At 35.0% G+C, this 21,670-nt stretch overlaps 2 protein-coding genes and 1 long non-coding RNA gene across 17 annotated transcripts in view; 1 reads left to right on the top strand and 2 right to left on the bottom strand.

Moving 5' to 3' along the window:
• LOC112144804 (sodium- and chloride-dependent GABA transporter 2) overlaps positions 1 to 2,278 on the bottom strand; it is a 40,923-nt gene extending 38,645 nt beyond the window's left edge. Inside the window, exon 1 of the mRNA XM_024269591.2 lies at positions 2,162 to 2,278. Within this exon, the coding sequence (XP_024125359.1) occupies positions 2,162 to 2,190 (29 nt within the window). The 5' untranslated portion in view covers positions 2,191 to 2,278. The remainder of the gene's footprint in view (positions 1 to 2,161) is intronic.
• LOC112144805 (sodium- and chloride-dependent GABA transporter 2) overlaps positions 1 to 7,938 on the top strand; it is a 14,397-nt gene extending 6,459 nt beyond the window's left edge. For 2 of the 3 annotated variants that reach the window (XM_036212076.1, XM_024269597.2), the window contains exons 8-15: positions 2,025 to 2,128; positions 2,220 to 2,344; positions 2,422 to 2,534; positions 2,615 to 2,752; positions 4,183 to 4,285; positions 4,360 to 4,460; positions 6,490 to 6,660; positions 7,659 to 7,938. In XM_036212076.1, coding sequence (XP_036067969.1) covers positions 2,025 to 2,128; positions 2,220 to 2,344; positions 2,422 to 2,534; positions 2,615 to 2,752; positions 4,183 to 4,285; positions 4,360 to 4,460; positions 6,490 to 6,660; positions 7,659 to 7,808 — 1,005 coding nt within the window. In that variant the 3' untranslated portion in view covers positions 7,809 to 7,938. The remainder of the gene's footprint in view (positions 1 to 2,024; positions 2,129 to 2,219; positions 2,345 to 2,421; positions 2,535 to 2,614; positions 2,753 to 4,182; positions 4,286 to 4,359; positions 4,461 to 6,489; positions 6,661 to 7,658) is intronic. The other variant, XR_004947948.1, reaches the window with a different exon arrangement.
• Positions 7,939 to 10,898: 2,960 nt separating this feature from the next.
• LOC112145795 lies at positions 10,899 to 19,523 on the bottom strand. 13 transcript variants are annotated; one of them, XR_004947942.1, is made up of 7 exons: positions 16,970 to 19,514; positions 16,385 to 16,442; positions 16,011 to 16,215; positions 15,727 to 15,775; positions 15,568 to 15,616; positions 14,944 to 15,492; positions 14,187 to 14,459 (listed from the first exon to the last, which is right to left on the bottom strand). It is a non-coding gene; the product is annotated as an uncharacterized LOC112145795 (long non-coding RNA). The 13 variants fall into 13 exon arrangements; XR_004947944.1 differs by lacking the exon at positions 16,385 to 16,442 and having other exon boundaries at positions 14,189 to 14,459; positions 16,011 to 16,091; positions 16,165 to 16,215; positions 16,970 to 18,770; XR_004947941.1 differs by lacking the exon at positions 16,970 to 19,514 and having other exon boundaries at positions 14,189 to 14,459; positions 16,011 to 16,091; positions 16,165 to 16,215; positions 16,385 to 16,963.
• Between the last annotated feature and the right edge of the window lie 2,147 nt (positions 19,524 to 21,670).

The raw sequence follows: 21,670 nt of genomic DNA, 5'->3' as shown, positions 1-21,670 counted from the left end.
GGAAACATACATTAAAGATAATTCATTCATTAATTAGAAAATGTGATGTTACATTTGATTAATTAAATAAGGTAATTATTGACTTAAATCAAGTAGAGTTTGACTGAAAAGGAGTGGGAAGAAGCAAACTTATATAATATCTAACTTATTATTAAAAAATCAAATCAGTTTTGAAGAATGTGGTTGATCCTTTCTTATGTAACTAGCAGAGATATCTTCTAAATTAAGGGGTAACTGTAAAACCAGCAACTTTCATTAAACTCTTAGATTTAAAATTGTTTTGTGTCACCTTTAAGAATGAAAAAAATATTGTCTTTAGTCTGTTTTTATATTTATCAAGTAATTACAAAAGGGAAACTGACAAAAACCATTCATGGCAAATAAAAACTCTTGAAATTCTGAGGTTCATCTCAGATCCACCACATTTACCAAACATATCAATATTGGTATTGAAATCGGCGATATAAAATCATTCCTCCTTGTTTGGCTTGTCTTAATCAAAACCTATTGGTAAGCACAGTTTTGCTCTGAATAACCCGAATAAACACGCTTTTTTTGTTCGAAATAGTTTGACCGCAATGCATTGTGGTCTATATTTGCTAATCTAGTCAGCATCGATGTATGCTAGTTTTTCGCAAAGACTTCTGGGAAATTTCTAGTGCACTCAATTTTGGAATCAGTAGATTCGGACAGCACTAGAAAAGGGCGAACACGCTATATAGTGATTAGTGGGCGAACAACCACAAACTTTTTTATTTCGCTGACCAATTTTGAACACTTTTTACTTTTTACTTGTAACTTTTGTGCGGCGGAGGCACGCTGCTAGACAATTACTGAGGACGCTACAAGCTCAACACGATTGGAAACGAACGAAACAAAAGATGGATCAGAGAGTGATCGCAGACCGGAGTGCGCCTGCATGTATTCAGACGGAAACTTTGTTCCGCATTATCGGGGGAATCGAACTCTGGTTCGCTTTAAGCGGTCTGAATACACCCTGAGTTTCCTCAGTCAGGTTCCGCTCTTGAAACAACTGGACCAAAACGACTCCCATATGGGATGTAAAGAGAGTCGTAAAGCAACAATGAGACACAGTAGCTCTTTAAAATGTGGTCAGATGAATGCAGGCTCATCAAAACAACATTTAACACGACACATATTGATTCTCACTCTGTTTTCCCTACAATCTATACTCATAAAACTTATAAGGGTATTTTCTTTACTGTTGTCTCCTCAGTAACCGCCTTTAGCATGTCTCCACCGTGCTAAAGTAAAAAGTGCTACAAGACGTTCAAATTTGATCAGCGAAATCCCAACTTCTGAAGCTTCGGACTTTCATTGATCCTTATTTTATTAATTTGCTTTGGATTCCTGGCAAATGAACAAAAGGATATTTAGTCAACACTTTAGACAACCTTTTGTTCGAAAAAGAAATCTTGACCGCAGTATGAATACAGACCGAATACAAAGTTCAGGATTAAGCGGACAGTCTGGACCGAGGGGCTTTTAGAAAAAAACAGACTTTACCAACGCTAAGTGATGTTGCATTGTTTGTTTTTAGTGCCACATCCCCTGACTTGTTTTCTTGTAAAACTGTTGACTTCTATATGAATTACTAATTACAATCATTTGAAACAGACAGTTCATGTCTCATTTTTTTGCATTTATTTCATTTTTTGCTCTGAAAAAACCCTGTGGGATTTTGATGAAAATGTGTGAAAAACCTATTTATATACTGCTTTAATGCTTAATATTATATCAATGACATTTAAATAAATATTTCTGCAGAATTTAAATTATTGTATGATATTTATGTCCCTTGAATTACGATCCCATGTGTTAAATAAATATGTTTTGAAGAGTCAAGGTGCATTAAAGCTCTGAGTCAAATTGATTTTTATTATAAACTTGTATCAAATGTGTTATATATTAAATATTTAGTCATCCTCATGCTTTAGTTTTAAGAAATAGCTTTACAATAATTTACCATTTGAACTGAAGTACTAATAAAATAAATGTCTCAGGTGTGGATGGACGCTGGAAGCCAGATTTTCTACTCCTATGGAGTTTGCACAGGAGTTTTGACATCATTAGGAAGCTACAACAAATACAACAACAACTGCTATAGGTGTGTATTTTTGCACTGTTTTCTAAAACTTACATATGAGTAATCATGGAAGATTGAGACATGTCCTCATGTTTTGCCTCCTCACCATCAGGGACTGTGTTTTCCTCTGCCTGCTGAACAGCTTAACCAGCTTTGTCGCTGGTTTTGCCATCTTCTCTGTGCTCGGTTTCATGGCAAAAGAGCAAGGTGTGGATATATCTCTGGTGGCTGAATCAGGTATAAAATGTTCAAACTTAATGAAAACTCACTGATATTGATGGGATTTCTTTAAATACTTTTTTCTCTTTTCACAGGACCGGGCTTGGCCTTTATCGCTTACCCGCGAGCTGTGGCTTTAATGCCATTTCCTCAGCTGTGGGCGATTTTCTTCTTTGTTATGATCATCTTTTTAGGGTTAGACAGTGAGGTGGGACAACATTTAAACTGCAGTAGTTAAGACTCAACAGAACTTGTGAAGCTTATAAGATGTCTGTCTTCTCACTGCAGTTTGTGTATCAAGAAGCCATGGTCACGACCATCTCTGACATGTATCCTTCCATCTTTCAAAACACGTGCCGCCGAAAACTCCTCCTCCTCGCCATTTGTGCCAGTGGTTTCTTGGTCGGCCTTGTGATGGTGACTGAGGTGAGTGACATATGAAACACAATTACAAAGGGGCAAAACAAATAGTTTTTAGTGGTAGGGATGCCTAAAAAATAGACTAAAAGGAAAAAGTTTAAGAAGCTGGAAAAGTTTTAAAATATAAAAATGCTATTGAAGGATTGATTGGTTTTTGGCTCCTCCCCTCTAGGGGAGGGGTATCAAACATAATCGCACAAGGGGCCAAAATCAAAAACACACCTTAGGTCACGGGCCAAACAGAATAAACATTTATTGGACACAAAACAAAATTTTTTAAAATATAAAAATGTAACTTTTTAACATAATTATGAACTAGATATATAGCATTACCTGCGATAATGATGTGTGAATGCTGTAAGCTGAATTTGGCTGCTGAAGATGCTGAAATTAATAGCAAAAAACACTGAAGCTGATAGCTAAACTCCAAAATAGCCGAAAAAACAAACAAAACAAACAAACAAAAAAAAACTAAATTAGCCAAAACATCTAGCATGTATCTGAAATATTAGCTAAAATCCAAAATAGCCTAAAAAAATTTTAAAAAGCAGAAGAGGATAAACATTTAATGAACACACTAAAACTATTTTTTTTAACTTTTAAACCATAACTTTTTAACATTACTATGAACTAGATATGTAGCATTACCTGCGATGAAAGTGTGAATGCTGTAAGCTGAATTTGGTTACTGAAGATGCTGAAATTGATTGCTTAAAATGCTGAAGCTGATAGCTGAAGTTAATAGCCAGCTACAAATATTAGCTTAATGCCAAATTAGCCTAAAAGAAAACTTAGGTCAGCTGAAACAGCTAGCATGTAGCTGAAAAATTGGCCCTCGAAGGAGGGTAGCAAGCGCCATACAAGTATACGCCAAAATTAGCTAAACNNNCTTAAAAACAAAAAAAAAAGCCTAAACTAGACAAAACAGCTACCATGTAGCTGAAATATTAGCTAAAATCCAAAACAGCCTTAAGAAACCAAAAAAAAACTAAATTAGCCAAAACAGCTAGCATTTTGTTTACTTTTAAATTTTATTTTTACCTCAAAACTGTTCCATGCAGGTGCAAAAAAAATATTTTTAAGACAAATAGAATAATTGACAAACTGGTGGCATGGGGGGAGGGGCGTTTGTTTCATTTTTCATACCTTTAAACCATCAACAATGACTTCCTATGTTTACACATTGCAGACTGTCAGTCTTAAAACAAAGTCTGACACCTATTTCCGGTTTCCGCCACTAGATGGCGCTGTGGTATGAGCTGCTGACTCACAGTCAGAAGGTCAGGGGTTCAAACCCTAATAAATAATTAAACTCTAATAATGTCTCTGACAGTTCATGGTGAAGCATTGGAGTTGAATCTCAAAGAACCCAGTTCGATAGGTTTTGGGATAGACGTGGATTTGCAAGTTAACATCTTTTGTTTCCTGACTTGCAGGGAGGCCTTTATGTCTTCCAGCTGTTTGATTACTACGCTTGCAGTGGGACGACTCTTTTGCTCTTTGCTTGTCTCCAGTCTGTCTGTATCGGGTGGGTTTATGGTAAGTCGTGTTTTTAACATATCAAAGCTCTTTTAGATTTTCTGATCCAGTTTAACACGGCCATGTTTCCTCAGGTTCAGATCGTCACTATGACAACATAAAGGACATGATTGGATATCATCCCTGGCCGTTTATGAAATACTGCTGGAAATATTTCACACCGGCCATCTGCACGGTAAGTGTTACACTTGTGGACATCCTTTAGCTGGAATACTGACAATAGGGTTTAGATTTTTGTGTTTCTTTTGTTAGTTTATTGTCTTTAGTTGTACAGTAGTTTGTGTGGTTGTTAAAGGAAAGAGTTTCAGCAGCAGCAGGATTTCTTCAAACTGCTTTTTTTATATATAGCTGAGTTATACAGGTGGAAAGTTTTCAATTTTTATTTAAAAACATTGGTCAATAATTAATACCTTCCTATCAAATAAACAAAAAGAGGGGCAAGGCAAAAATGAAATATAAAAATTGTGTCTTATTAAAATGATTTGAAGTTTGAAAAAATCTGTGGGACACTAACAAATAATACTTGTTTGTAATATTCATCGACAACTTTAACTAGTAATACATGATAGATTACAAGGAATTCTTAATCTTACATTATTATTTATTCAAAATTGCCATGCGTTACAAGAGTCCTGGATTATGTTAAAGTTATCTTCTTTATAATATTTGCAGGATCAGAACTTACAATCTTAAAGTGACTAAAGTACCACAAAGTATTATGCTAGGTTCGCCCTGAGTATGTGACACATGTTCAAAAGAGAGCAAAAAGCAAGTTCTTAACGTGTGTTTAGTATACGGTGTTCACACTGGACTGATAGCGAATACTCTACCTACAGTTTGAAGTTTAGTTTGTACCTAAATATTTAGCTACAAACTAAATAATTAGCTACAAGCTAAATATTTAGCTACAACGAAATCTTTAGCTACAGATTAAATATTTAGCTAAAAACTCAATATTTAGCTACAAACTAAATATTTAGCTACAAACTAAATAATTAGCTACAAGCTAAATATTTAGCTAAAACGAAATATTCAGCTACAAGCTAAATATTTAGCTACAAACTAAATAATAAGCTACAAGCTAAATATTTAGCTAAAATGAAATATTTAGCTACGAACTAAATAATTAGCTACGGACTAAATATTTAGTTATAAGCTAAATATTTAGCTTATAACTAAATATTTAGCCTGTAACACAATATTTAGCTTGTAACTAAATATTTAGTCTGTAGCTTAATATTTAGCTACAGACTAAATATTTAGCTACAAACAAAATATTTAGCTACAGACTAAATATTTAGCTACAAACTAAAAACTCTAAACTACATTTAGAAATGGCACTAAACATTTAGATGGCTAACTGAAATTTCGTTTGTAAATGCTACATTTATAAATACATGAATCCAAATGTGAAAATATGGATTTGAAAAATGAAAATGTTTTTTTCTCCTAAAATAGTCTAAATAATCAAAGATGTTGCTGTTAAAATGTTACTATATAGATTTACAAAGGGCACCCTGTGCAACACTTTTCATTGAAAGTGGTAGCTTGAACACGCGTCGGTGTGAACATAGTATTTCACACTCATATGAGGGATTTAGGTGTAAGAATGACTGCAAATAATATAGTTTACTTTTGGTAAAGTAAAATCTCTGAAGTCCATCCAAAAATAAAAACTAGGCTATCTACTTCTAAAGAAAAACAAGATTCTGTGTCCCTCAGAAACATGAACTGAATAAAGTGCTAACAGCAGGTTCAATGGCTGCACCTAGCTAACAACAACAAAAAACAGAAACAATTAAAGTAAATACACTTACGGTACACACTAGAGCTGCTGCAGTGTTTGCCAGCTGGTATTTAGTGAAGAATTGGTAACAAACAAACAACATAAAAGGCTAATGCACACTCAGATATAATTTCAAGTCAAAACTCAAAACACTTTTTGTGTTGAAATTTGGTAAAAATCCAGGCAACGTAAAGGAAACTCAACCAGGCTTTAGAACAGATTCAAGCGGGGACTTTCTTATTAAAGAAACCACTTTTAGCTGCTGTTACATCCTCATGGTGCTCAGCAAATTCATGAAATCTTATCATATCTAACTGTGATATAACTGTGCAATAAATGTTTAGAACACAGATTGGGTTATTTTAAATGCAATCTCTCTCCTCCACACTCAGCATCTCTTTTTACATTTTTTTTCTAGTGCACATTTGTGTTTTCTTTAGTCAAATATACACCACTCAAATTCAACAATGTGTATGAATACCCGTGGTGGGGATACGCCCTCGGAGGATTCTTTACTCTTTCTTCAACATTGATGGTTCCTCTATGGATGCTGTACGCTGTAAGAAGTAAACCTGGATCCCTGAAACAAGTAAGTTGTGACACTAAAAAATGTATAATTAAAAAATCATTAAGTACAAATAAATGTTATGTGGGTCTTTAAGATGTTTACTCCCTATTAATTGTAATCTCAGTCATTTGTTTGTTGGGTAAAATGTGTTAAATTATGGGGTGCCATTTGTAAATATTTGAAGTAAAACTTTAACATCAATGTTTTGGGATATTTAGCATGTTTTAGGAGAAAAAAACAGGTCTTGTTTTTAATTTTAAGCTAAATATTTAGTTTAAGATTATATATTTAGCTTACAAACAATTTTTCTTATTTTATAAAATTAAATATTTAGTTTGCACATCAAATATATATATATATATAATCTAAATTATATAATATTATATAATAATAAATAATTATTTTTGAAACTAAATATTTAAGTTCTGTAACTAAATATTTAGTTTAGAGCTAAATATTTAACTATCTTAATAAATATTTTGTTTTAACTAAATAAAAACAACAAAAACTGAATATTTATAAATGTTGATATTTAGCTTGGATCTAAGTATTTAGTTTGGACATAAATATTAATTTAAAAACTAAATGTTGAGTTTTTGTTGTTTTTTTTTAACCAAAGATTTAGATCCATTCTAAAAATATTAGTTAAAAAACTAAACTTTTAGTTACAAAACTTAGATATTTAGTTTGCACATTAGACATTTTAAATGTTTAGTTAAAAACTAAATATTTAATTTCATATAATAAAATATTCAGTTTGTAAATGTAAATTTTGAAATAAATATGAGTTTTAAAATTAAATATTTAGCTTGCTAACTGAATATTTTGTTAATAAATGTAACATTTATAAATACAACAATTTAAAGAGTGAAAATATGCATTTTCTTTCTCTTAACACTATAAATATCAGAAAACATTGATGTCAAAATTTTACTTTGCTGATTAACAAACGGCACCGCATATTAGATGGTTCAATCTCGTCTTACTTCTTTTTTTTTTTTTTTGCTTTTATTACTCAGAGGCTGAAACTTCTCTGTACTCCATCTAAGGACTTATCAACCCCATCATCCAAGAAAGCATCAAACTATGAAGCATTTCAGACCTTCACAGACTTTCACACATTACGCACCAAAGAGAGTTCAGAAACTCAAGGAGCGACCGTCGTTTGAAGCGCTGGAGAAAAAATTTACATGGAATTTACGACATAATTCCAAAACTGAAGCGTTTTGGTAACACATCAAGAAAGAACATCACAGACAATAAAAGTGCATTGACATAAACGTCTACTCTTAAAGTGAATCCTCGTTTGAAAGATTTCCATTATTATTATTATTTTTTTGTTATCTCCATGAATCACAAAGGAGGTTTTTGGATTTTATTGACTCTACTGGTAGTTGTTGGTTTGTGAAAAACAAAAGAACAATGTTTTAGATATTTAAAGGACTGTTACGTGTGTCACAGATGTTTTTCAGTACTACTCCAGATACTCCTCAACTTTAAAGCGGCCATACCATGATTTTCTTAAGCCTTTCACAGTAAACTATATCCATATAAATGATCGTATATTACCTTTGGAACACTAAAAAACAAATCATTTATGAAATATTAGTTATTTTTGTGAGTTTTTCATACCCTGAAGTAAAACGACTAGATTGCTGAAGCTCCGCCTGCTGTTGCATGTGGGTGCCGCCCATTTTATGACGTCATCCCAGCAGCGTGTCTTCGTTTCTCCTGGGAAGATAAACAACATCCAAATTTTTTGAAAGTTGGACAAACATACCATATATCTGCCTTAAGTAGCCAATACAAATACAGGCGGAAAATGTTTTGCTAATCACCGCTGACTCAATGGAGAAATCGAGTGCACTCGAAATTTCCCAGAAGTCTTTGCAAAAAATTAGTGTGCATCGATGCTCACTAGATTAGCGAATATAGACCACAATGCATTGCGGTCGAACAATTTCGAACTAAGAAACATGTTTAAATGTATTTTTTAATAAACCGTCCACATTTTCACCATCAGAACACAGTGGAGTCATAAATAAACGTCAGGAAATGTTCGTTTTGATTCGATTTTGACTTAGTGAAACTGGTGATGTCATATCTGGCGTTTGGAAAAACTAAAGAAAAATAGTGAACGTCGTGTAAAATCTAGGGCACTATATAGTCCCGCACTCTAAAGTGATTCGGGAGGGATTTCGGACACAACCTGGGTGTCGTGTTAGACTGGAGGCGGTGCTGGTAGAGCAGACTCTTCCTGAAAGGGGCGGTTCTCACGTTGTGACATCAGAATGTGAGAACTCGCTCGTTTTCGTAGGTGTGGGAGGGGCTGGAACTGTTTTTTTGGTTTTTTTTTAGGATTAATCAGAAATGCGTGAACAGATCAAAATACCGCTTTGGGGTTGTTTATAGTGAGGATTGAACAGTATAATTCACTTAAAAGCTCAAAAAGTAGTTTTTTCATGGTATGGTCCCTTTAATTCAAATGATATACAGTTGTATTTACAATAAATACTGTTTAGAAAATGTTCCAAACCACTTTTATGGTTGGGAAGGCAAAGACATTTGTCAGCAAACGTCTTTACCAAAATCATGAATGTTAAGTGTGTTTCTATAAACACACGAGCGCTGGCGACTATATGTGTGTGTGTGTGTTCATGTGTGATGTGTAAAAGAACACAAAATAAGAGACAAACTCACCTCGCCGCATGTTGCACCTGCACCAGTGTAACAGACACCTCCAGATCCTCAACACTTGAAACTGTGAGAAAACTTTTATTCATTCTTTTATTTTGTTGACTAATTACAGAGTAATTTAAAACGTCAGACTTTACTTCTTTATGCTTTAAGTACGGCTCATCTGGAATGTAACAGGAAACCTCGGCAGTTGATTTGGTAGCTTTATCGACAGAAAGAAGAGCTGACATCATTAAATAAATCATGCAAAGTTCATTTAAGGGCCAACATTTTGTAGTTTTAAGGATTTTTTTTTACTTTATACTTTATTGTTATTTAATGCATGCAAGTATTTATTAAAAATGGCGACAATTTTTACACCAATTTGCAAGAAAGTGAACAAAATTAAACCAATTAAAAATAGAAAAAAATTATAGAATAAAGTTTTTATAAAAAAAAAATAACAATTGACAAAAATTAATATATTTCATTGATTAAAATAAATATTAAGACAATGCCAAATCTTTTTATTAGTATTTGTAAATAAAAAAAAAAAAACTGAGCTTGCTGTGCAGAAATAGGTGCTTGAGCACCACCTGGAGTCTACCTGTGCACACGTCCTACATGCATACCTCATTTAAAGAACAGTTTTTACTACAAGGTTGTAATTTAATCCACTTTTCAAATGTCTAAATACTTTTTGTCAACAATTCTCCTTTTATTAGTCACTTTTCTTTTCATTAAACTGTCATAATAATTCCACTGCATTTTAATTGAACATTCTTTCTTCTGTTATTAGTATTTCTACATCTTAAAAATATAACTTCACAATGACTTGGGCAAATATTTGTGTTTTATTCATAATCCCAACAACAGACAATAGATGTTTTTGTGATTTTTACCTTATGAATTATAATGTTTTTGTCCTCTGGGAGGCACTATAGGTCCATCTCCCAATGAATGTTTTCACCAGAGAAGAGAAGTTATGTAACTGAGTAGTTTCTGAAATATAATATATTTACATATTCATGTTTTAAGCCTCTTTGACCCTCCAAAGTAAAACAGCTGGTGGTCACAACCAGTCAGGCTCAGAAACACCAAAAGTTTTGGTAAAATGTTGAGAAAAGTGAAAAAGTTAAATTTTATAAAAATGTATTGTTTAAAAAATGTAAGAATACACATGAAATTTCTGTTTGGTTTTTCAAAATAAAAGAACTATCATCAGTCAGTTTATGTTTTTGTGAACGTACACAACATGAACATGTGCAAATTCATTAAAACGAGCCTCAATGTTCTTCAAACAAATTATTGATATATGACCACAACTACCTAATAATTTTTTTTTTAAACTTGTCCTGTCCAACAGCTGAACAAACCGACACGAGCTGAAGGCCTTTTGTGTTTGACACACTATTACAAAAGGGGTTGTGTATTTTATAACATCCAAGGGGCATATTTGTATAAACCCCTTCTTTTCATTACTCTTTGTATTTATTTATTACATTTTATGTTGTGTTTCATACCTATATTTTTTCTTTTTTATGTATTTTTTGATAGAAGGAATAGCAACGCTAAAATTAAAAGTATTTTTAAGAAAATAGACCTCATCCAGGGTGACCATTTCTCTAAAATTATCCAAAAAAAGTCATCCTTCTTAAGATTTAATTTTTTTTTTCTAAATAAAAGGATCTTATTGAAGTTTCTTGCAACAACGCAGTAAGAAAATGAGGATTAAAGCATAAATATTTCTATTTGAACAGTTTAAGGAAACTATGTGAAATTAAAATGTATAAATCTCTGTTAATAAAAAAAGAACTTGATCAAAAACGAGTCTCTGTTTGATGCTTCTGTGAGTTTGTTATGTCATTCAGACCTGCAGACAGAGGAAGTGAGAGTAGCAGTGAGGAGGGCGTAATCCTCGGCTCAGGTGTCCGTCACCGCAACTCCAGAAGGTCAAATCAGACGGATCTGTGGAATCATGAAGATCATGGAACTGCAGGGAAACTTCACTTCTTTTTTATCATCGTGAACTCTCTAAACCACATATGGTTTAATAATAGAACAAAAATATGTAAATGTTTAGGAAATAAAACCAAACTGTGTAAAGGCTGAACACAAAGACAGTTAGTTATTTATCAGAGAACAAAGTTTTTTAGTACTCTTTACATCTTTTTTCATAAATCAGGATAGATACTTCTTTGATTAAAAAAATAACCTGCATAATGTCAGTTTTTTTTGCAATTTACAGCTGGTTATGATTTGTTTTACATGTTTTCAGAAAGAGAAAGTACAATAAGTCAAAAAATATTTACCATATTTTTTGGGATTATAAGTGAGTATAAATCGTAGTAAAAACGTCTAATAAAGAAAAAGAAAACCATATATAAGTCACTCTGGAGTATAAGTCGCATTTTTATATTTAACATGGCTAAAAATAAAAACATGACTAATAATGCTTCATTTCAAATGAGTAAAATATAAAAGGTAAAGAGGAAAACAATCCGATTCTCCTCCATGTTTGTTTTGACACTTCTTCTTCTGGCACTGTCAGAAGAAAAAACAGCGCCCTCTGGTGGTTGTTAGTGGAAACAACCGCTAAAGAGCAACTGGTTGCTGGTGGAAAATTCACAACCCATAGGAAAAATCTGTTGCTCAAATGTGGCTCAAGCTCGTCTCCTGAGATAAGTTTGAGATCGGTTTGAGCGTCTCATCTTTGTATCATTCTGTGATCATTTGTGTCTTAACTCTTGCTCCCAAGGGACCCTTAGGAGCAAGAGTTAAGACAAATGATCAAAGACATCACCGAGACAAATGAGCTTGAATTGAGATAAGCTTTTTGAGCAAGACTTAAGAAGTGGGAGAAACAACAGAGATCTCATAATAGTCTCACTCTGATCTAAATTGTCTCAGCTATTTTAAAGAAGGATTAAGGAGAAAAGGATGAGACAAATTTGAGATGCTGTTGAGACACATCTGAGAAGGATTAGCTCTAAAAGAGATCTCATTATTGTCTCGTTCATGTCTCTTTCATTTCTCTTGAATGTCTCACCAAAGCCATTAATGAGAATGATTTGAGAAACAGTAAAAACAACACTAAATATGTAAATGTTACATTTTATTTGGGATTTGACCAGCACCATCAGTACAACATTTGTATTGGGATAACAGCATTAGACTCTTTACATGTTTTAAACAAAATACAGAAATATAAAACATAAATGAGATACAAAAATAAATTAAATACAAGCTCTGACATTGTTTACTAACCCCCTTGTTGAAAAGTTGGTTTTAACAAAATTATATTTTTAAATAATTTAAAAGTACTTTAACCCTTGTGCTCTCTTATAGGGTCAAGATGACCCAACCATTACATTGATGTGTGATCTCTCCCATAACAAATGTGGACAGGATCTTATGTCTGCCACAGACACCAGACAAGATTAAAAATCCTTGGGGAAAAAACTTCAGCATGCTGTCTTGTGGGGTCCAGATGACCTCACTTTTAATGTAAACATGTCTAGGATAGCACACAAGTTAAAACCACCTGGCTTCTTAATGAACTATTTTGGGTAAAACCAGAAATACATTCACAAAAATGTGTCGTATTATACCCGGAGATCAAACTTTTTCAAACTTTTTTTTTTATGCAATTGCATTAAGTACATGAACTGTGGCGTACTCAATCTGGCCGACGTGGTGATAATGAATACTTCTAGATTCTAACAACAAACACACTGACAGCACTGCTGAGGTACAAGGAGGAATCTCACTTGGCTTTGAAACAACAGAACTTACATGCTTCCAAATCCTAGAACACACTTGGCAGGAACCGCATTAAAACTCATGGTCCACGAAAATTAAAAACAAAAAATAAATAAAGGATGAAAGAGTAACCAGTCCATACTGTAGATCACAGCAGTGGCCTACTGCTTAGAACCTGTTCTGGCCGTACATTTGCTGGGCTATGGTGAAGTCTCTCTCCAATGAGGTTTCAAAGAGTCTGAAGCTCTCAGACCTGGTCTGGATCTGAAAGAGATGTACTATTTCTGCTGTTGTCTAATTGTCTTACACTGTATGTTAGTTTGTCATTGTATATACACAATGACATCCAAAAAAGCGAAGTTTGCCTTCCTAAAAACACCAATCAGTTTTCCCCAAACACTACCATGTACAGTATGATCATAGTACTTCCTGAGATTAAACGTGACCGTGTTAGAACACTTAAAACACTGTCAACTGAACTTTGAAGTGATTTTCAGACAGATGTGGTGCTTCTGCCTTATTATCGGGCGGTGCTTTGGAGATCGTACGACGTTTTTTTATCGTCATATCGCCCAGCCCTACCTTGTTCTCCACATGAATCGTCCCGTTTCAACACACAACAACAACATGGGATGCAGAGATCCCGCAAGCCACCATCAATGATTAATAAACTGCAAATCAAACAAAGAAACTTCCAAACATGTGCAATGTTTTAAACATTCAGTTTACCTGTTGAAATCAGAAGCTTTTCACAGTTTAGTCGGTCTGGTTCTGCTCTCAGTGTTCATTCACAATAGGCTCATTTCGATTGTAAATCTCGTAAATTTACGACTTTAAAAATCATAATTTTAATTTTTTATTTTTTTTGGTGGCCCTAATACTCCGTCGGACCATAACAACGATGTTTATAGAATTCAACTTTGCAGCAGCGCACACACATACATGTATCTCTTGACACCCCGGGTCCGCCTGCATTCTGCTGCTGGCGCTGTCTCACCCATGTGACGTCAACGCGTCACGTGACCCAAATCGAGCCGTTTCTGAAGCAGGGCGAAATGCAAGTGTGATTTGTCGTTGATTTTGTCAAATTTTACAAAAACCTGCGTTTGTCAACGGTAATTATTTGTTATTTTTGATACATTAGAACATATGGAATATATCTGGATACTTATTTTAGCTTTGTCCCAGGGCATTACTAACCCTTTAACATTGTGTGATCACAATCACATTCTACTAATGTTGTAATTGTTGCCCCCCCTCTCACCTGTCTGACTGGACTTCAGGTGTGGAGGTGGTCATCTCTGGAACCTGAAGATCAGCTGCAGAGTTCCTGCAGAAGCAGCAATGCCTCTTCTGTCCAGAAACTGAATCTCCGTCCATGTCTAAGAGAGAAAGGCCGGTGTGAATGGACTCTACTCTACACTGCTGCTGTCTTAGTACGTTCACTCGGGTTATTCTGACTGTAGTAAAACAGTTTTCATTAACATTTGTGTGAGCTGATGTCTGCTCTGTGCCAGAACTGCAAATATCCACAGCTTGGAGAACCGTGATATGATGGAGCAGCAGCAGCAGCCACACCCATCTGTGAAAAGCCTTTCCATTAGTTGAATCCACCACAGCCGGATTGCTGGCGTTTCCCCCTTAAGGTTGATTTATACTTCTGAGTGATTCGTAATCGCTCGAGTCGGAGCAGAATGTGACACCAGCTGGTGATGTCACACGTGACTGGAATTTAAAGCCCAAACTGAAATCACGGGCAAATCCTGTCATTTAACTTTAATTTATTTCAGCGATTAGAGTACGTGACTACGCAGAAAACTCTGTCCAGGAAAATATCTCTGAAGGCTGAAAATGATGAAAACTTACTGAAGTCGTTGTCATGGTTTCATGATGCCAGAAGGACCCAAGCGCTGGAAATATGTCTGTGTGTGAGCGGACAACGAGATAGAAAAACAAGTTACTGGAAAGACATTTCTTGTATTTTAGATTTGGCAGCACTCCAGAATGAAACTTGCCCCTTTTTAATTTTAATTTTATTTTTCACCTTTTCTATTGTCCAACTCTATTTAGTGGAGGAGCACATCACGTCCCCTCCACCTTTCATGAGTCTGCGCATTCACAAACACAGTAAGTTTTTCAGATTAAAATATAAACGCTGGAGACGATCGCAGTACTAGAAAAACATAAACACCTCTCAGAAGTTCATGGCAGGTTTTTTGGACAGTCACAAGCAAAACCAGCCGACATTAGTCTGAACTAAAGCGTGTGATTGTGGATGAGACGGATGTGATGAAGTATAAACAGCTCTAAGGAAAGAAAATAGAATCTGAAGACTGGCACTGGTGTTTTGGTGGAACTTTCTGAGGAAACTTACTCCACTGAATGTCATTTCAGACGAGGTGCTGATGCAGAGAGCTTATTGGAAAGCAAAATACATTTATTTTAGCATGTTGAAACATTATAATCAAGTAACAGGAAGAAAATACTCACATCAGCATGAAATGCTGCAGCAGCTGCCTGACATCTGCTGAGAAAAGAACTGACGAAGAAAAAGGGAGAACTTAAATAAAGAGAGCTGACGTGAACCTGATAGTTTTTAATTACATTATTATGTATTCAATGAGCTTTCAGAAGTTTGTATTAACACACCTGAAGGTCTCTTCCAGTTCTCCAAACAGGGTCAAAGATTCTCCTGGTACTGCAGAGAATACAAATAACACACAAATCAAATGTTTACCTGTCAAAATAGATCAATAAATAAAGTATTCTGAGATGTGGCTCCATGCTGAACCTTTAAATCTGTTAACCAGGTTCCATGTTGAACCTTTCAGCCTGAGATCCAGGCTGCTGTTAGACAGTCTATCCAAACACGACACATCAACCTCTCATCTTTCTTCTCTATCCTACTAAAAACAAAGACCGAGGACACTCACACAAAGCAGGTAGTGGTCAGCTTGAGCTGTCTGTCTGCTCCAAGCTGGAAAAATCCACACGACCTCTGACCTGAAGGTTTCCTACAGGGATTGATACTAATTAGTAAAATAAACATTTTCCAGTAAAATGACAAAATAACATTTTGTGCACAACCTCTTGCATGTGACAGCACTCTGAAGCTTCAGGGTCGCCCGTGTGGTGCAGCTGGATTTTATGGAACATAAACATTAAGACCTCAAATATCGGCCGTTCATCCTGAACTCTGTAATCTACTTCCTGAGTAAAAACACATTTCTGACCAGTTTCAGCTTGAACAAACAGACTGACACGTTTCTCTGTAGTTCTGATGCATCACATGATCTGCTGCTCTGACCTTCACTGTCCTCTGAGGACATCTCTGTTCTTCTGGTGAAGCAGGTGGAAGCTCTGCTCTTCAACAGGAAATGTTTGATCAATATGATGATCAAAATGCCTCAAAGTATCAAGTACTTTTTCATTACAAAGAAATCATTTGAAAACGTCTTATTTCAAAAATATATTAGAATACACAGAAACACGAAGAGATGAAAAACATTTACTCTCAATTACTAGATTAACCTTTATGATGAAATAGAAGTTTAACACCCACTCTAATGAAAATTATGTGTTTTTAACATGTTCTTGTAGCATTTTTCTCATGATGGAGGACATGATGTACATAAAATAATTTAATATCTAAACAGAGAAATTCGTCATCATTTAATTCCGGATTTTATTCTGATTGTTCTCCAAAAAAACAAGCAATTCCTATCGCTACAAACCTTATCGGATAGTGGAGAAAAGACCAACAACATAGCAAAAGAGAATACGAAGAGGAACAGTTTCTGCCGTTAGCATGTCTTTGTTAGCCACGTGACTTTGTTTACTATTACACGGACTTAAATACCTGCTCTAATAACAAACAAATGTTACAACTTACTCGTCAAAGGTCATTCCACGTGATCCGCTACCTAAAGATTTCCGGTTGTATCCGAAGGCAAAACAAACAACCGGCATGGTTCCGGTTCTCCGTCGACTATTGCTACTTTAGCACGTAGAGCTAGCTTAGCTTGACTCCTGCTACATGGCGGCGCCGCTGGTTACCCCCGGATCCGTGAATGACGCGTCTATCAATCTACCTCCATGTGACGGCAGGAAGGGGTCTAACCGCAGTCCAGCGGGCATGCTTCACGCCTCCCAACATGCACTGCGGCCGAAACTGTATCTTTGTAAAAGTAAAAATATATTTTTTGTCGTCATATTTCATTTATAAGTAGCATATAGTGTGTAATTCAAATTTTCCAACACATTGCAGCGATAAAAAAAAAATATTAGCGTTAAAACCTCATGTTTGGAACGTACTACCATATGCAGGGTATATATACCTCTGAGCGACTTCGCGCGTACTGGGATCAGTTGTGCTGTCAGGGAGCCGCCTGCAGTGGGTATAGGCGCTGTGGTTAGTGGCTCAGGAGCTTGCGACTGGGTTAGACTGACTGGGTTAGACTGCAGAGACGGACGGACATGCCTGTGTAAGCGTATACGGGTGTGCCCGTACGTTAGCACCCTGACTGGCATGATTGGTCCTTTTGTCTTATTCTTCTTCAAATCATTATCTGACTGACTTTTCAAGCCGCTTGAATGTATCTGATATCTGGAGATTAAAACATTGAAATTGATTTTTTTTTTGTTGATTTCCAAAGAATTGGAAAGAAAAGTGACAGATGTAAACATTTTTCCAGCCATACTGACTGATCATAAATCCATCTATATCAAATTAAATCTTACTAGTAAGGAGAGGAGACCCAATAAATTAAAAAAAAAAAAAAAATTAAAAATCTGCAGATGATGCCACGATTTTTAAAATAATGTCAGCGAAATCCTTGAGGTTTTATCTGCTGTTTCTCTCTTTTCAAGCATTTCTGGATTAAAACCTAATTTAAAAAAATGTGAAATTTGACCTGTAAATAATGTTACTGATGAGGAAGTTTGTGGTATTCCTGTGAGAAAAAAACTGTTACTTATCAAGAAGGTAAAAATATGGAGGATAACTTTAGCCCTGTTACTGAAACTATTAGAAAGAAGTTTAACAGCTGGTTAACTAGAGATTTGTCCATTCATGGTCGAGTACTTCTAACTAAAGCAGAAGGATGTCCAGAGCGTCATATGTTTTCTCGCCACTAGATGTCACTAAAACTCCGTGTTCTGATCTGGATCAAATTCTGTTTAGTTTTCTGTGGAAAAACAAAACCCATAAAGTTCAGAAAAACGTCCTGTCAAACTCTTCAGCTGATGGGGGATTAGAGGTTTTGACTTTTACTGTTTTCAATCAGGTTTTGAAAATTAAGTGGATCTCTTGAGAATCCCAATAGTTTATGGAATATTGTCCCAAACTATTTATTTAGTAATTTACGAGGTCTAATTTTTTTTTACTGAAATGTCCATTTTGTGTCAGAAAACTCCTGTTAGATTGGACAATTTTCACCAACAAGCTCTGTTATGCTGGACTGTTATGTTCAAACACAACTTTTCTCCTCACAATTGCATTTTGTGGAACAATTGTTACACAAAAACAAAAGTTTATTTCTACAAAACTGGTGTGCCAATAAAATGATTACAGTAAATCAGCTATTTGATGATAGAGGAAATCGGCACCTGTGAAAGTTTTTTACGCAAATACAATGTTGTTATACCTCAGAAAGAATTTGGTTAATGGCTTGATTCCACATAATATATATTTAATAGCAAAAAAGGTAAAATATGAAGACTTCAATTTAACTCAAATATTGATTTTAGTTCAGGGAATTGATCTGGTTGTTAAGAAGTCCACAAACAAGTTTATTAGAGTCCAGTGAGTTATTATTCAAACCTTGAATGCAAACATAGATGGCCATATTTAGACAGAAATAAATGGAACACAATCTTTTTATTACCATATAAATTATATTGATCATTCTGTTTTGTTTGTTTGTCTTTGAAATGTTCTTGAGTGTTGCACTAAATGTTGTACTGACATTGTGTTTGAATTAAAAAAAAAACATATTATTGTGTTTGAGATGACCTAGGCGGACTCGGCTCTGCACAGATACCGGGGCCGGGGGAGGGGCTTGTCACTGTCAGTGACGTATGGTTCGCGCATGCGGGGTGAGCGGTGCAACCGTTTGGCTTCCGCAAACTGAACATGCAGCGACAAGTACCCGATCCCCTTTCCCTAACCACGCCCTAATCACGCGCATATGTATTGCGGGACTTCCTTTCTGCGCGAACTTTTTTTAAAAAAAACTTTATTACTCGGCGCTGGTTGACAGTTTTAACACGATTTGCGGCAGCTGGGTGATCGGGTAGCCCATTGAGTCATTTGTTTATTTAGTTAGTTTTTATAACTTTATTTTCAGAACTGAAGACATGGAACAAAAAAGAAACACAAAATACAGAGGATTGCAAATACAGTTGTAATAAAATGTTTTTACAAAGGCATCATAAGAAATGTTTAAATATTAGAATAAAAAAATAATAATCAATTAATAGGACCTCAAAGTGCAATATGTATGTCAGAAACCTAATAAAAAATAAAATTTTACATAAATCAAGATATAGTGAATACATTCAGAAGTTGATATGTAAAATTCATATTTATTCTTAATGTAAAGAAACTCATTGTGAAATACTAAATTATGTTTATTTATCTTTCAGATTATGGTTTAATATGAATGATAGTATGTGTGCATTCTGTGAAAAAGAAATAGAAACCACACAGCTCTTAATTTATTTTATTTTTGTCCCCAAATACAAATATTTTGGGAAGAGCCACATAATTGGCTGGGAGAGATTTTCCCACAACATTTCCATCAAACCCCATCATATTTGACATCATATTAGAAAATAAATGAGAAGAAATGTCATCCTGAAAATGTAATCAATTGTCACAAATATAAATGTATAAAGACTCCCCAAAATGTAGAATATTTACCAACAAATTCAAACTATATTTAGAATTGCTGAAGCTCCTCAAGGAACCAAAAATAAGAACAATGTATGATGAACTAAAACTTCCCTTTTGTAGCAATGTGAAGCATGTTTTTGTTCTTTGCCTCACTGCTCAGATCTGTATTCATTTAATTAGTTTTGTTTGTTTGTTTGTTATTTAATTCCTCCTATGTTTGTTCGAAAACTCTGTTTCATAAAGTTATGTGTTATTCTGTGTGTAGTTAAGTAAAAAGTTGCAGATCTGGATGTGACAATTGTCTCTATAAAGTCAATGTAGGGACAATACAATAATTAGAGCCATTTGAAGTTTATTAAATGACCTATTTTACCAAAAATCAAAGAATCCCATTTCAAACTGATTAATAAAATCTGTCCTTTTGCTGAATTTTTTAAAAGCAGATTGTGTTGAACTCTGCACATTTTTTGTAATTTAGATGATGAAACAGGAGCGTTTATTGTTCCCATGTTCACATTCCAAGATTTTTGGAGAAACCTCAGAAATTGAAATAATCTTTAACTTTACATTCACCCTTTTTGTGCCTCAGACGTATTAACATTTACACATAATTAATTCACAACTATGAATATTATTTTACTAATTAAGAAATGTAGTATTCGTTGTTAATGGAAAGATTGTAAACGTCCTGTTTTATAAACAGATTCAAAACATATGATGTCTCATTAAGAACCATGAAATCCTCAAAAACGTCCCTCATAACCTTTCAACAAATCTGTTTGGTTATTGTTCCCTTCTTTTTTATGTCTTTATTTTCCTTCTTACTGTAGTTAACATCTTATTTTCCAAAGATTTCTTAAGTATTTTGACCCAAGCTGTTCCTTTTGCATCAATCCTATTGAAACCTAAATCCATTTGTTTCAGAAATGTTCTCCTTGTTTGACTTTGAAGACCAACCAAACCTTCTTACCTTATTTCTTATTTTGGCCAAATATTGTATTGATAAATGTAAATATACAAATGACAAACATTTGACCATTTTCCTCTGTGGAATTAAAACGTATAATTAATCTAATAACTGAGAATTTCATGAAAACACCTGCCAGCATCAGCATTAATGGAAGATTTGATTCTCACATTACATGAAGATTGTTACCATGTATATAAACCTCCATTGAGCTGAATAGTCTCTACATTAACACTGTGTGATCACAATCACATTCTACTAATGTTGTAATTGTCGCCCCCCCTCTCACCTGTCTGGTTGGACTTCAGGTGTGGAGGTGGTCGTCTCTGGAACCTGAAGATCAGCTGCAGAGTTCCTGCAGAAGCAGCAATGCCTCTTCTGTCCAGAAACTGAATCTCCGTCCATGTCTAAGAGAGAAAGGCCGGTGTGAATGGACTCTACTCTACACTGCTGCTGTCTTAGTACGTTCACTCGGGTTATTCTGACTACAGTAAAACAGTTTTGATGAAAACGAAACGAAAATGATGAAAACTTACTGAAGTCGTTGTCATGGTTTCATGAGGCCAGAAGGACCCAAGCGCTGGAAACATGGGGAGGTGAGTGGCGTTACTTTGTCCTTCTGGAGCTGGAGGACACGGTGAGCAGGTAGAACCGAGTCTGTGGCTGTGGGGCAGCTGAGCAGAGAGGTCCAGAGATGGTTGGTTGTTGGTCCTCGTGGTTGAAGGATTCTG

The sequence above is a fragment of the Oryzias melastigma genome, linkage group LG5 (genome assembly GCF_002922805.2).
Source record: "Oryzias melastigma strain HK-1 linkage group LG5, ASM292280v2, whole genome shotgun sequence".
NCBI lineage: Eukaryota > Metazoa > Chordata > Actinopteri > Beloniformes > Adrianichthyidae > Oryzias > Oryzias melastigma.
Note: the sequence above shows the minus strand (reverse complement) of the source record. Positions and strands in the feature narration are given on the sequence as shown.